The following is a 12,204-nucleotide window of genomic DNA, read 5'->3' on the forward strand; positions in this document are numbered from 1 at the left end:
CACACACACACACACACATTTCTATGCTTCACACATCATTTCCACTTACAATCTATTGGCTGAACTTGTCACATACTTGGCTCTGCCTAATTGCAAGGAGGCTAGGAAAAATTGGAGATCACATGGATTATATGTCAATGGTGGCTATAGGAATAGACAAATGGACCAGTGGGAAAGACTGGAGAACAGAAATATTCAGTCACATACACTTGAAAATTGAATCTATGACAAGGACAATGGTTTAATTCACTAGGAAAATAGATGGAACTGTCAAAACTAGCTAACTACATGAAAAAATAAAAGTAAATATTTTACATAACATAAAAATAACAAACTCCAGGTGAATTAAAGATCTAAATGTAAAAAAAAGAAACAATAAAAAACTGCCAAGAAAATTTAGGAGACTATGTGAAAAAAGCCAGGATTTGGGAAGACTTTTAAACCAAGACTCAAAAACTCAAATATTATCAAAGCAAATACAGATTACATAAAAACTGTTTAAGTGTTTATGGCAAATTACATGAATTCAAGAGATAAATAATAGAATTAGAAAAAATATTTGAAATATTTATGACAGGCAAAGTGTTTAGACCTGTAATATTCAAAGAGCACTTAGAAAAAAATGACTGGAAAGCAATCCAATACAAAAAGAGACAGGAATGTGAATAGACAGTTTACAGAAAGGAAAACACACATACCCAAAAACTCTTAAAAGAAGTGCAAACTCTCTAGTAGTCAGAAAAATGAACACTATGTATTAGCGACGTTATCATGTTTTACCTATTTTAAACTGACAAAACTGAAAAGACCTTTAATACCTATTACTGCAGTAGATGTGAGAAAAAGAGTAATTTGATTGCTAGTGAAATGTAACAGTGGTACACCCTTTTGGAAGGCAATCTGGCAACATTAAATAAACAGAAATATACAACACATATACATATATGCATATGAATATAAATATAATTCATTACCTAGCAATTCCACTTGGAATCTATCCCATAGAAATAAAACATCAGACTGTGAAGACATATGTAAAAACGTTTATGGAAGCCTTGTCTTTAGTAGCAAAAAGTGGAAGCAAAGTGAATTTCCATGAATAGGGAAAGGAGTGTATAATTTATGGTGCCTCAATACCATGAGAATAATATTTAGCCATTGAACAGAATGAGTTACACCTATACCTGTTGGCTTTGAAGCATCCAGACATTTTGAATGAGAAAAACAACATTCGGAAAACAGTGAAAGTCCTTTCTTTGTATATGCTTACATGTATGAGTATTGTGTGTATTGCTGTCTATATAGTATTGAAAAGCCTGGACAAATAAAGAAGGATTTATTCCAGATTGTTAAGAGAATTTACTGTGAGACTGGGGAGCTTGCATTGTGTGTCATACAGGGAGTTCAGTAGGAAGGGGAGCTGAGGAAAAAAGGATAAGGAAACAAATATCAACTCTTGGAGGAAAAAACCATATATAGGATCTTATCTACACACCCGTGCAACATTAACCCTGTGTGGAGAAAAAAGTTACTACTGTACAGAAGGGTCAAAGCTAGAGAAAGTCCCTCTTTGGATTATGTGTGAACCAAGGACACCTTCCGCTACTGTATGGCTGAAGCTTCATTTATTTAAGTGTGAACCCATCATGAATATGCTCTGCTTTTTTGTGGGAAAGAAATTAGCTTTAGCAAGTCATACATATTCCTAAGACATGGGCTACCTGCCAGGAGGAACCCTAGCAGGAAAGCAGTTGGCTCAGGCCAGCTTCATCCATGTGTGAGGGCCAGGAATGCAGACCCCTGAAGGCCAGAGTAAGGCATGGAGGTGTTCTTCTAAGGGAGCTGGGCAGTCCTTGTGGGACCTTAAGAAGAGTGTCGTGGTTTGACATAAAAAACGCCCACCTGGAATATTCTGTTCCCTTTCATGCTCAGCCTCTTCTCATCCTTAACACGTTGTTCAGGGTTCTCCATGGATGTGATTTTCTACCCTCCTCCCTGACTCCCCTCATCGTCAAGGTTAAGTGCCCCCACCATCTTCTCTCATGCAGAGCCTAGTACCTCCTGCTGATGGTAATACTTTCCGTCTTGCATAGATAATTGTCTCTTTCTCCTTCACTGGACTGTGAGTGCTTGCCCCGGCTTTTACCCCAGGGACAGTACTTGGCTCAAGATACCAACTTGCTCTACCAATGGAGACAGATGGATAAATCCTTATATTTTAGCTTTTATTTTATATTTATTCATTTTATATTTAGTTTTCATTACATATTTAAGTTTTATTAGATTTTCCCCCCTAAGCATTCAGTAAAGTTCCTTTAGCAAATGTTGGCCTGCCTCCACTGGACGGGGAGCAAGAGAGAAAGAAGCATTAAGCAGCTTTGGAGGAAAAATTAAAGGTGGACTCTCTCTCTCTCTCCCTCAGCTCTGCGAGGTGGTGGAGGCAGTAATGAGAGATCCAAGGTAGAAGAGAAGGCTTTCTCTGCCACAAGAAGGCTGTCCTTTGCTGCCCCTCTAAATAAGGAGGTTTTGGGGTGCCTGGAGAACCATGCAGTGCAAGGGGTGATTCATATAAACGCAGAATTCCAGGCTTCAACAAAACCAGCGCTAACGAGCGATTTCCCGCCCCCGCGAGAGGATCCGATTTGGGCTCAGCATAAATCACTACAATAAATTTCTAAGCCTTAAAGTGCTTCCTGTAAGATACTTTGCGCCCTCGCCGCAGAGGCGCGCAACTGGGCGGGACGAGTGCGTAAACGCGGCTCTCGGGAGAGCGCTGCCTTGCGCCGACCCGAGCCTCCGTGCCCCGCGGTGCTACCCATCCCTATCCGTGTCCCACACTTCCGAGTCCTCGCACTGAAAGCGGGGACTTAGAGAGGTAGATAGCCCCCAGAACGACTCCGAAGGTTCGATTCCCGCGGAACCGTATCTCCCGGGCAGTCTGGCTGGAAGGCGCTCCGAACCTCAGCCCATCTCGTCTTCAAAAAGGTTCGCACCAACTGGCTAGTTCTTCCCGCCTCCTCCCAGTGCCCGGCACCATCGCGGCCGTTTTGAAATGGCCTTGAACTGGGAGACGAGGCCTCAAAGCCAGCGAGGGACAGAGTGAGGGTGGGGAGAGAAGGCAGGGGACCTGCCCTCCAGTCCCTATGCAAAACTGGGAGGAGGGAGGGGGATGAGCCCCCGACGCAAACCCGGGCCCCGCTCTGGCCCGCAGGCCCGGGAAATGCGAAGGCTTCCGCTGCCGGGTCCCCGAGCAAAGAACGCGAGGCCGCAGTGGGCGCTGGCAGAGAGCCCAGAGCCCCGCGTCTGGGCAACCCATTGCGTATGGGTGGCTCCTGCTCTCGCAGAGCTTCCCAGGGACCCCAGCCTAGTCTCCATTGCCTGCGCGGGCGGGGGCTCACCTGGAGAGCTCAGCTGGAGCTTTCCATGCAGCGAGGGACCAACCCACCGCTGGGGAATGTGTCCCCAAAGCTTAGCGCCTCACACTGCTTCCCGGCGGAATCGGCCCACCAGGGAAAGGAACTAGGTTTTTGCGGAGTGTTTCCTAGATACGACCTCAGGAAAGTTATTTTCCGGACACCTGGAATGGGGCAACGTCGCCTTTCGCTTCTTGGCAGCAGCCAGAGCGAGCCCCGCGGTGCACTCGGGCTGGAGCGCGGCCGGGAGCGCAGCGCTGGCACGTCGCCCCTCACTTGCTGGACTCCCACAGCCACAGGCAGGCGCCTCTGCAGAGCTGACGCAGCCCTCCGGGCTGCCCTCCCTGGAAGTTGAGTGTCCATCACTACAGCTCTTTGGCAAATTCTTCTTTTCTTCTTGGTGCATCTGTGGTTCCAGCTGCAGACCCCATCTAGCGCAACTACTCCGAGGCCACCTAGCGCCCCGTTGCGGAGTGCGTGGGGTGCCGGCTTGCAGACTCCCACAGCAGGTAGCTGCAAAAGGCGTGTTGGATGCGACGGTGGAGTGAGACAGTTGCCAACAGCCGGTGTGGCTGCCGCGCTGCGCACGGGTACTGGCGACTACGCAGCCCAGGTACTGCCCCTTCGCGGTGACGTCTCTGCAGCGGGTTATAAAAGCCTCGCGCGCAGCCGGCCGAGGTTGTGCTAACTCCCGAGCCGAGCGGGACTCGAGCCAAGAGGCGCCTGAGAAGCTGCAGGCAGCCGCGGCGGCGGCAGCGAAAGCAAAGAAAAAATCTCCAGTTGGACACGGGGCACCAGAAATCCGGACATAGACTCAGAACTTCTACGGGTCGCGCTGTGACGAGCATCCCTCGTCGCCCCCCAAGTCTTCACGCACTACAGGGCTTTGCCTTTCCCGCTGCAGGAAGCGGAAACAAGAGTTGTAAGCAGCAGCAGGTGCGGCAAGGCGGGGGCCTCCTGCTTCCTGGAACCGTGACCCGTGGAATTTCTTTCCCTTGTCCAGCCAAACGCAGGAGAGACGCTGTCTCCAGGTTCTGAACTCAAATGCTTTCTGAAGCTTCGACGTGAAGGAATTCAGAGCCACGAGGGGCAGACAACGCATCAAGAAGCGTTTATCTTCTGCGCGCCAAGTCTCCTGCTTGCAAGGAAAGAGTTCTGCCCAGAAAGAGCCTGCCAGCCCTCCCGTCTTGGTTAAGCAGACCACTGACCCCAGGCGCCAGCCTCAGGACCCTGCTGCAAAGGCCAGGTGTATACAGAGAGGAGGGCTTAACCCCCTAGCGAAAGAATGGATAACGTCCTCCCAGTTGACTCAGACCTCCTCCCAAATATCTCCACAAACACCTCGGAGCCCAACCAATTCGCACAGCCGGCGTGGCAAATTGTCCTTTGGGCAGTTGCCTATACGGTCATCGTGGTGACCTCCGTGGTGGGCAATGTGGTGGTGATGTGGATCATCTTGGCCCATAAGAGGATGAGGACAGTGACTAACTATTTCCTAGTGAACCTGGCTTTCGCAGAGGCCTCCATGGCTGCGTTCAATACAGTGGTGAACTTCACCTACGCTGTCCACAATGAGTGGTACTACGGTCTGTTCTACTGCAAGTTCCACAACTTCTTCCCCATTGCGGCTGTCTTTGCCAGTATCTACTCCATGACGGCTGTGGCCTTCGACAGGTGAGCTTGCCTTTTGTGGAAAGGGGAGAAAGTGTCCGTGGAGGAGCATGGCATTGATACAAAGCTTCGGGGCTGGATTGTGCCTGGTTCCAGGTGGAGATTGGCCACCCATACCCTGGGGTTTTAACTGACAGCCAGTGAGTCACTTGTCAATGGGGGACTATATCTTATTCACCATTTTCTTTTCTGAAATTTCCTCTTTCCTTTTCTTCCATCACTAGTCTCTCTTTCTTCACACATCCCCTGTTTTCTGCATTAAATCCTCTTTTCTTCATTCCTTCTCCACTCATCTCCCTGACACTTTCCTTTTGACTCCAGCTTTACTTCTTTCCATATGTTCTCTCCTGTACCCTGAAAGCCTGAAGGGATGCCCAGGGCTTACCCAAGGGGCTGGCCCCTGGCAGGGGCTTTCTAAGTCCCTGCAGGCCTGCTATTCTATTGGGCAGCCTCTTGGTGTCTTCCAGTCTTAAGTATGCCTAGGCAAATTTGTCATTTTTCACTTTTTTCCTGAAGATTCAGGGACTCTGCTCCTACCTCATCTCTCCAATATTATTTGGATGCGAAGAGCATTTCATTAGAGTCATAAAATACTCAGGATTCTAATTCAACTCCCTCCATGCTGCAAGGAGTTCTCACTCAGCAATGAGAGGTAGCTACACTCGTCTTGAGGGACTCTGCAATAGGAATCCAGAGAGCTTTACCCAGGAGTTTTTGTGAATTTCTCTTGTAATGTCAGGCCGATGTTTTTAGCCTGTCTTGTATCCACAGAGAAATGTGTTTGGCAAAGGCAATTGAGAGCTCTTTCTTTCCTGCAGCCAACAGGTTAGGGGTTCAGAAGCTGATGGAAAGTGAAAAGGTTGGCATTTTCAAATACTGGGGCTAGCATTCCGGGATGAATGTCTCCTCAGGTGGCATGATGAAAAGTTGGTTATTAGAGCACACATTTATTTGTATTGTCCTAGGCCTCTAACGTGCATATCTATGTGTACACAAGTGTTCAATGTTTACCTGGGATGTGGAGATATGTTCAAAACACCTGCCACTGTGACTTTAAAATGGGTTTTTTTGGTGGCCTTGCTGAGATGAATGAATATAAGAAACCCAAAGAAGGAGCTAAGAGAAAAACTTCAAAAAAAATTCCCAAACTACTGAACCCTTTTGCGTAAACATTGTTTTTGATTTGCAATTGATTTGAGGTCTTTTTCAGCTTCTGTAGTCAATGAACACTTAAAATCAGAGAAAGCTACGTTTCCTTTGCAGTGGTGTCCAAATGCTGATTTCTAAGTTCCGTGTACACCTCCTTTTATGCAACTTCTATGTGCTTGGTATGTTGTGTGCAACACAAGTTGTGGTGAATCAATTTATATTTTAAATGCAGAAGGAAACCAATTACTCAAAGTGGTGAAATGAATTCTTTTGTAAATTTATCTTTTATGCTACTCTGGTTTATAGATATTCAGTTGGCTGAAAGGGAGGTACACCTATAAATCTGTCTGCACTGACTTGCTTCTTTAGCCTGACAGAATCCCCCTTCAACTTAGAAAACCCCAGCATGATGTATAACTGAACATGGGTGCAGCAAAACCCGGTGCCATTTCAGCTTTACACGAGTTCCCTCGATGATCCATGCATTAGAGGGAAAGTTGGTATGTTTACTGCGTCGGGGCCTTGCATGAGCTCAAGGGAGACCTGTCAGTCAGCATGAGCTAGAGTATTCGGCAGCTGATGGAGCACCACCAGGCAGCTCTCCTGCTTTGGCTTCATGGAAATGACGCCATGTTCCACAGCCCTGCTCCTGCCCTTTGAACTTAGAAGGTTAGAGGCAGGAGGCAGGATCAAAATCTGCACAGTGGACTGCGCAGGAAGCCAGATTTCAGCTGCCTTGACTCTGGCTTCTCGGTCTCCACTGTTGTTTCTCTTTAGGCAAACCATAGACAGGGCCTTGACTCTGAGTGACACCTGCTCAGTGAGGTGAGAGAATCTTTGGTGCAAGAGCTAGGGGAAATGACTGCAGTGAGAATGTCCCCATGTCCCTAATGCACAGATACGGCCAAGGGGGCTTATCAGTGGCATGCTTAAGTTTAGAGTTCAAGGTAGGGTTAGGCATGAGGCTTCAGGGCTCTGTCTCCAGGTCCTCCCAGGGCTCATTCTGGTTTTCCTTGCTCAGCCTCGTGAAGCACAGTGAATTAGTCCCCTCAGGCCCTCTGAAAAATGCCACTCCCCTGCGTGTGTGGTCATCCATTCCTTCCTAAGAAGGGGCCTTATTTCTCCTTTCTCCATCATGGCAATGCAGACTTTGAGGAAACGTTAAATTGTCTTTTCATATGTTCCTTGAATTTTGAACAGATAATCTTTGAATCAAGTCTTAAAAAATAAAAACAACATGGTTTTCCTGATTATAAAGTTAAACCTTATTGATTGTAGAAAACATGGGACGTACAAAGAGCGTAGACCCAAAAATACAAACCAACCATTACTTCACCATGCAAAAATAACACCTGTTAACATTTGAATTTCTCTTTTATAACTACTAGCTACATAATTGAGGTCAGATTCTATATAATTTTGTATCTTACTTTTTTCCATTGATATTAATGGAAAATATTAATAACATTTTCCCATGTTATTAAAAACTCTTCAGTAACACAATCTTAATGGCTTCCTATTATTCCATTATATGAATATGCTATTATTACTTTAACCACCCCCTACTGTTGAGTATTTAGGTGATTTCTAGATTTTTTTGCTATTATGATTAATGCACTAATAAACATTTCTGTATGATAAGTTTGTTTTGCATTCTTGATTATTTTCTTAGAATAGCTTCCCAGAAGTGGAATTACTGGATCAAATGAAATGAATGTTTAAAAAAAACTTTTCCTTCTAGCTTTAGAGGATTATAAGCTCTGAGCAGAACAAGGACTATGTCTGTTCTGTCTTGTTTGCTTTATCTCCTGAGCACAAAGCAGAGTGCTTGGCACCATGGAGTCACGCCATGCTTATGGAGTAAGTGAGTGAATCAATAAAATAATACATGGTCCTAGAAGAATATTTGGAAAATACATAAAATTGTAAAGAAAATGTAGAAATCTTCTACATTCCCACTACTGATAGATAACCAGTTAAAATTCTAGAATGCTAACTTATATTTACTTTTTCTATCTGTGTTATTTATGCCACATACAGCCCCTCACACTTTTAAGATAAATTTTGGATCATAATAAAAACAGTTTCAATAGCTATTTTTTTGTTCTTGTTTTTTGTTTTGTTCCTTAACGTCATGTCATGGACATTTTCCATGTCATGAAATAGTTTTCAAAATAGGATTTTTAATAAGTGCGTTATATTGTATGGCTATAATCACTTATTCAACCATTCTTCTATTTTTACATGTAAATTGTTTCCATTTTTAATGATTACGAGTAATTTTGAAATAAATAGCCAGGACATAAATCTGTGAGAGCATACTTGTTCTTTCCTTAGAATAAACTCCTTAAAGTGGAATTGCTGGGTCAAACTTTCTTGGTAAATTTTGCCAAATTTCCTTCTAGAACCAAATTGTATGCAGAGAAAAAAACTTCAGCTGTAGATTGTAATACTAATTTAAATCTTTCCTATAATCTTTCCACTGAATGGAGAACAAGAAAGATAGAAAGAGAGAGAGAGAAAGAGATCCTCGTCAGAAGAAATACTTATTTGTTGAAGGCAATGGTTACCTAGAAGAAGGAAAGTTTTAGAGACAAACTTAGATCACATCTACCTCTAATTAAACTCCAACAAACAGTGGGGATTTTACACTTTGAAACTCTGTAATTTCTCTTATTTAAAATTTCTTTCTCATTGTACAAACTAAAAGGTGTGTGATGTTTCATGAGATTAGAAGGTAGAAGACAGTGAGAGATGACACTCCCATTTTGTAGGGGCTGGTAATGATGGCCAGTTCCCTAAGAAGGAGGAGGGGGACTGAATGCTGAACCCCGCAAGAGGGGCTAGAGGGGCAAAAGGTAACCTTACTCTGAACCAAGCACGCAGCAGCAGGAGGCTCAGAAAAGCACTGGCCTCTTAACACTGCTTGTGTACCTGGTAGGCGCGGGTATAATTGCAGCAAGATGAAAGGTAAAGGATGCTCACTACTCACACTGGTTCTGGATATATTGTATTTGAGTGACAGGAAACATCCAAATGATGATGGTCTCTGGATGACATGAAATATGGTCAGGATTAAAAATGTTGTTGCCCAGATAGGGATAAAGGTTGAAGGCAAAAGAGAGAATGAACTCTCTGAGAGAGTAAAAGAGGAAGCGGGAGCAAAGATGTGTATAAACAACAAAAACTCTGCCCACTGATCCCTTGTGTCCATCCCACTTTGTCCGAGCCATGCCCGTCTACAAGTTTAAATAGTCTGCTTCCTGGGTCTCCACTAGACCTGCAGTCTATTCATGAACTTCAACTTGTTGGCTAGACTTGGATCCCATTGTATATCTCAAGGCAGTCCTTCTCCACCCAGAGGCTGGACTTAGATTCCAGGATCCTTTGCACTAATTTACATGGACCTTACAACCCATGACCAAGCATCCCTGTGATGCTGAGAATGGTCATTCACTAGAAGCTTGTCCACCACAACTGGCCCTGTCTTTTCAAATTAAGGACCTTGAATGTCTGGGTTGACATGGATCAAATTTGAGTTTGTTATATCTCGGATGGGTTATTTAGGCTGCAGGACCTTTCCTGAAGAAGTTCAACGCCCACCTATTCTCTGGAGCTGCCCCACCACACTTACCACATCCTCTCTCTACCCGTGGGAGCCCCCAGTGTCCTGAATGGTCAAGGCCCTTGACCGTTTTTTTTTTAAACTGGCAGAAGCATAGGTTCAATTAGGGGAAAATAAAGAGTAATTCTCGATGTAAAAGAACATAATAGGAGCACAAGACTTTGTTACTATTTTTGTTGTTGAATTAGCAAATGGAAGAACGAGGATAATGAGGGAGAAACACTCACGTAAAATTGAACAAAGATTTTCAGTCCATCAACGGATGATGCCACCAGGTAAGGTGATGTTTCCTAACCCAGGGCCTCACGGCTTTCTTCAAAGGGCTTATGTTACATACTGGGGCAAATAAGACTGATTGAGAGATGACTACAATAGAAAGTGTTAAGCGATATGTTTCATATGGATTGTACAGACAAATTCTATAGGAGAGAAGAGAAGGGAGGTCACCTCCAGCAGGGATGATCAAGGAAGACCTCAAAAGGTGGCAATTGAGTTGGATCTTGAAGACTAGATAAGATTTTGAGAGAGGATGATAAAGAAAAGTGACATTCCAGGTAGAAGAAACTGTATGACACAATGTGGAGGTGAAAAGTTGCAAAGTATTTGGGGAGAATGGCAGGCTGACTCAACTGAAGTAAATTCACGAGTGAATCGGAATGAATGGAGGAGTTGATGGGAAGAAAATGAGTACAATTTTTGTTGGATTAGATGTGAAAATCTAACAATTAGTTGGAAATACCCAAAAAGCAACTTGAAAAGTGGGGCTAGAAAGTGAAAAGCCAGGGATCAAAATGTAGATTTAGGAGTTTTCCAAGCAGAACAGCTATTGGAGTTTGGGAAGTAGAGAACATCACTTTCACCTGTATATGTACATGCTTCCAGAGAAGAGGCCAGAGATTCATAGGAGTGTCCTATCAGGTAGTAGAAGGGAGAAAAAGAAGAAATAGAGAAGTAGTGGAGAAACTAGGAGATGTGCAGTGACAGAGGTTGAAAGAGGTGACTTGTGGTTGGTTATCTTCATTAGTGTCATTAGAATCCAAAGATGATGAGGACATTGCATTTGGCAATTAGAGGACATTGGTGACCTCTGAGAGACAACCATCCATCCATCCATCCATCAAACCATTATGGAGTACCTACTATGTGCCAGATGCTGAGGCAGTAAAACACTGCCTTTACCTTTGTGCTCTCAGTCTTTGGGGATTGACAAAGTCATGAACACCGCTATAACCCAATGCAATTAATGCCATGCTAAGGGAGCTTGGAGACAGAGCAAACAACTAGCCTTGGGAATATGGGAAAGACTTACTGGTAAAATAAAGAAAAGACAGAGGAGGAGGAGAATGAGGGCAAGGGGGAGAAAGAGGAGAAAAGAAACAACAAAGTAAAGAGAAAACGATGTGGAGTTTGAGGATTTTTTTTAATTAACTTCATCAACACTGGATTGGGAATTCTCATAATGATTTATTAAAGTTTGTCACTTGGAAACTAGAAAGGAGATTTCATGTTAATAAAATTGATAACGATATCTTATATTTGCATGCTCTTCAATCCGTTGCTTCATCTAATCCTCGATACCAATGGGGATTCTGTTTCTACGTTGGAAAGACTGTTAGGCACAATTTCTTTTAGCGTTGTCCTCACGCTCGCCCCCTCCCTCAGAGCTTGGAGACCCATGTAATTTGCTTTCATGTGCCTTAGATATATGCCTACATACTCCCTCTCAAGGTGGCTTTTGGATGCTTCAGCATCTAAGGAAAGCTGTCATTGAAGGCAGAAAAACAATGTAAGGGTCCTACTGTGCCAGAAAGGACATAGAGACCTTTTTGACAATTTTCCACTCAAATAAAAATTCAACCCCACAACCTTCTAGCCAGGCCCATTATAAGAGTATTAAATTCTGCTTAAATATTTTACTGAATTTGTCTTATTTGTTAAATTGACTCAATTTTGAATCACTACAAAATTATTCCTTTTGTTGAACTAAATCTGCCTCTGACTGGGCTGCTACTACTAGTAAATGCCTCTTCCCTGTGGCAGTCTTTCTGATATATCCCTCCTGAAGCTTCTCTCCCACTGGTAATTGTCCCTGGTTCCCTCGTCTTTCCATCCTCATTTGTCTCTACTGGCTATTCTCATTTGTGAATGGTCCTCTTAACTGAGAGGTTAAGTAATGCCCAGAACTGAGCATTGCCCTATCACCATTACCTTGTCCAGCTCCACCTGCTGCAGTGCTGGATCCTGCCTGGTGACTTCATTGTCCTCTTAGACTTAGTTCAGCTGCCACCTCCACTAATAAGCGGACCTCAACCTGCAAGTCTAGATGAAGGGTCTTTCTTCCCTATT

General features: G+C 44.1%; 1 protein-coding gene across 1 annotated transcript in view; it reads left to right on the plus strand.

Annotated features, from left to right (window-relative positions):
* Positions 1-4,018: 4,018 nt before the first annotated feature.
* TACR1 (tachykinin receptor 1) overlaps positions 4,019-12,204 on the plus strand; it is a 153,898-nt gene continuing 145,712 nt past the window's right edge. The window contains exon 1 of the mRNA XM_046660296.1: positions 4,019-5,087. Coding sequence (XP_046516252.1) covers positions 4,699-5,087 — 389 coding nt within the window. The 5' untranslated portion in view covers positions 4,019-4,698. The remainder of the gene's footprint in view (positions 5,088-12,204) is intronic.

This window comes from Equus quagga, chromosome 5 (genome assembly GCF_021613505.1).
Source record: "Equus quagga isolate Etosha38 chromosome 5, UCLA_HA_Equagga_1.0, whole genome shotgun sequence".
Taxonomy (NCBI): domain Eukaryota; kingdom Metazoa; phylum Chordata; class Mammalia; order Perissodactyla; family Equidae; genus Equus; species Equus quagga.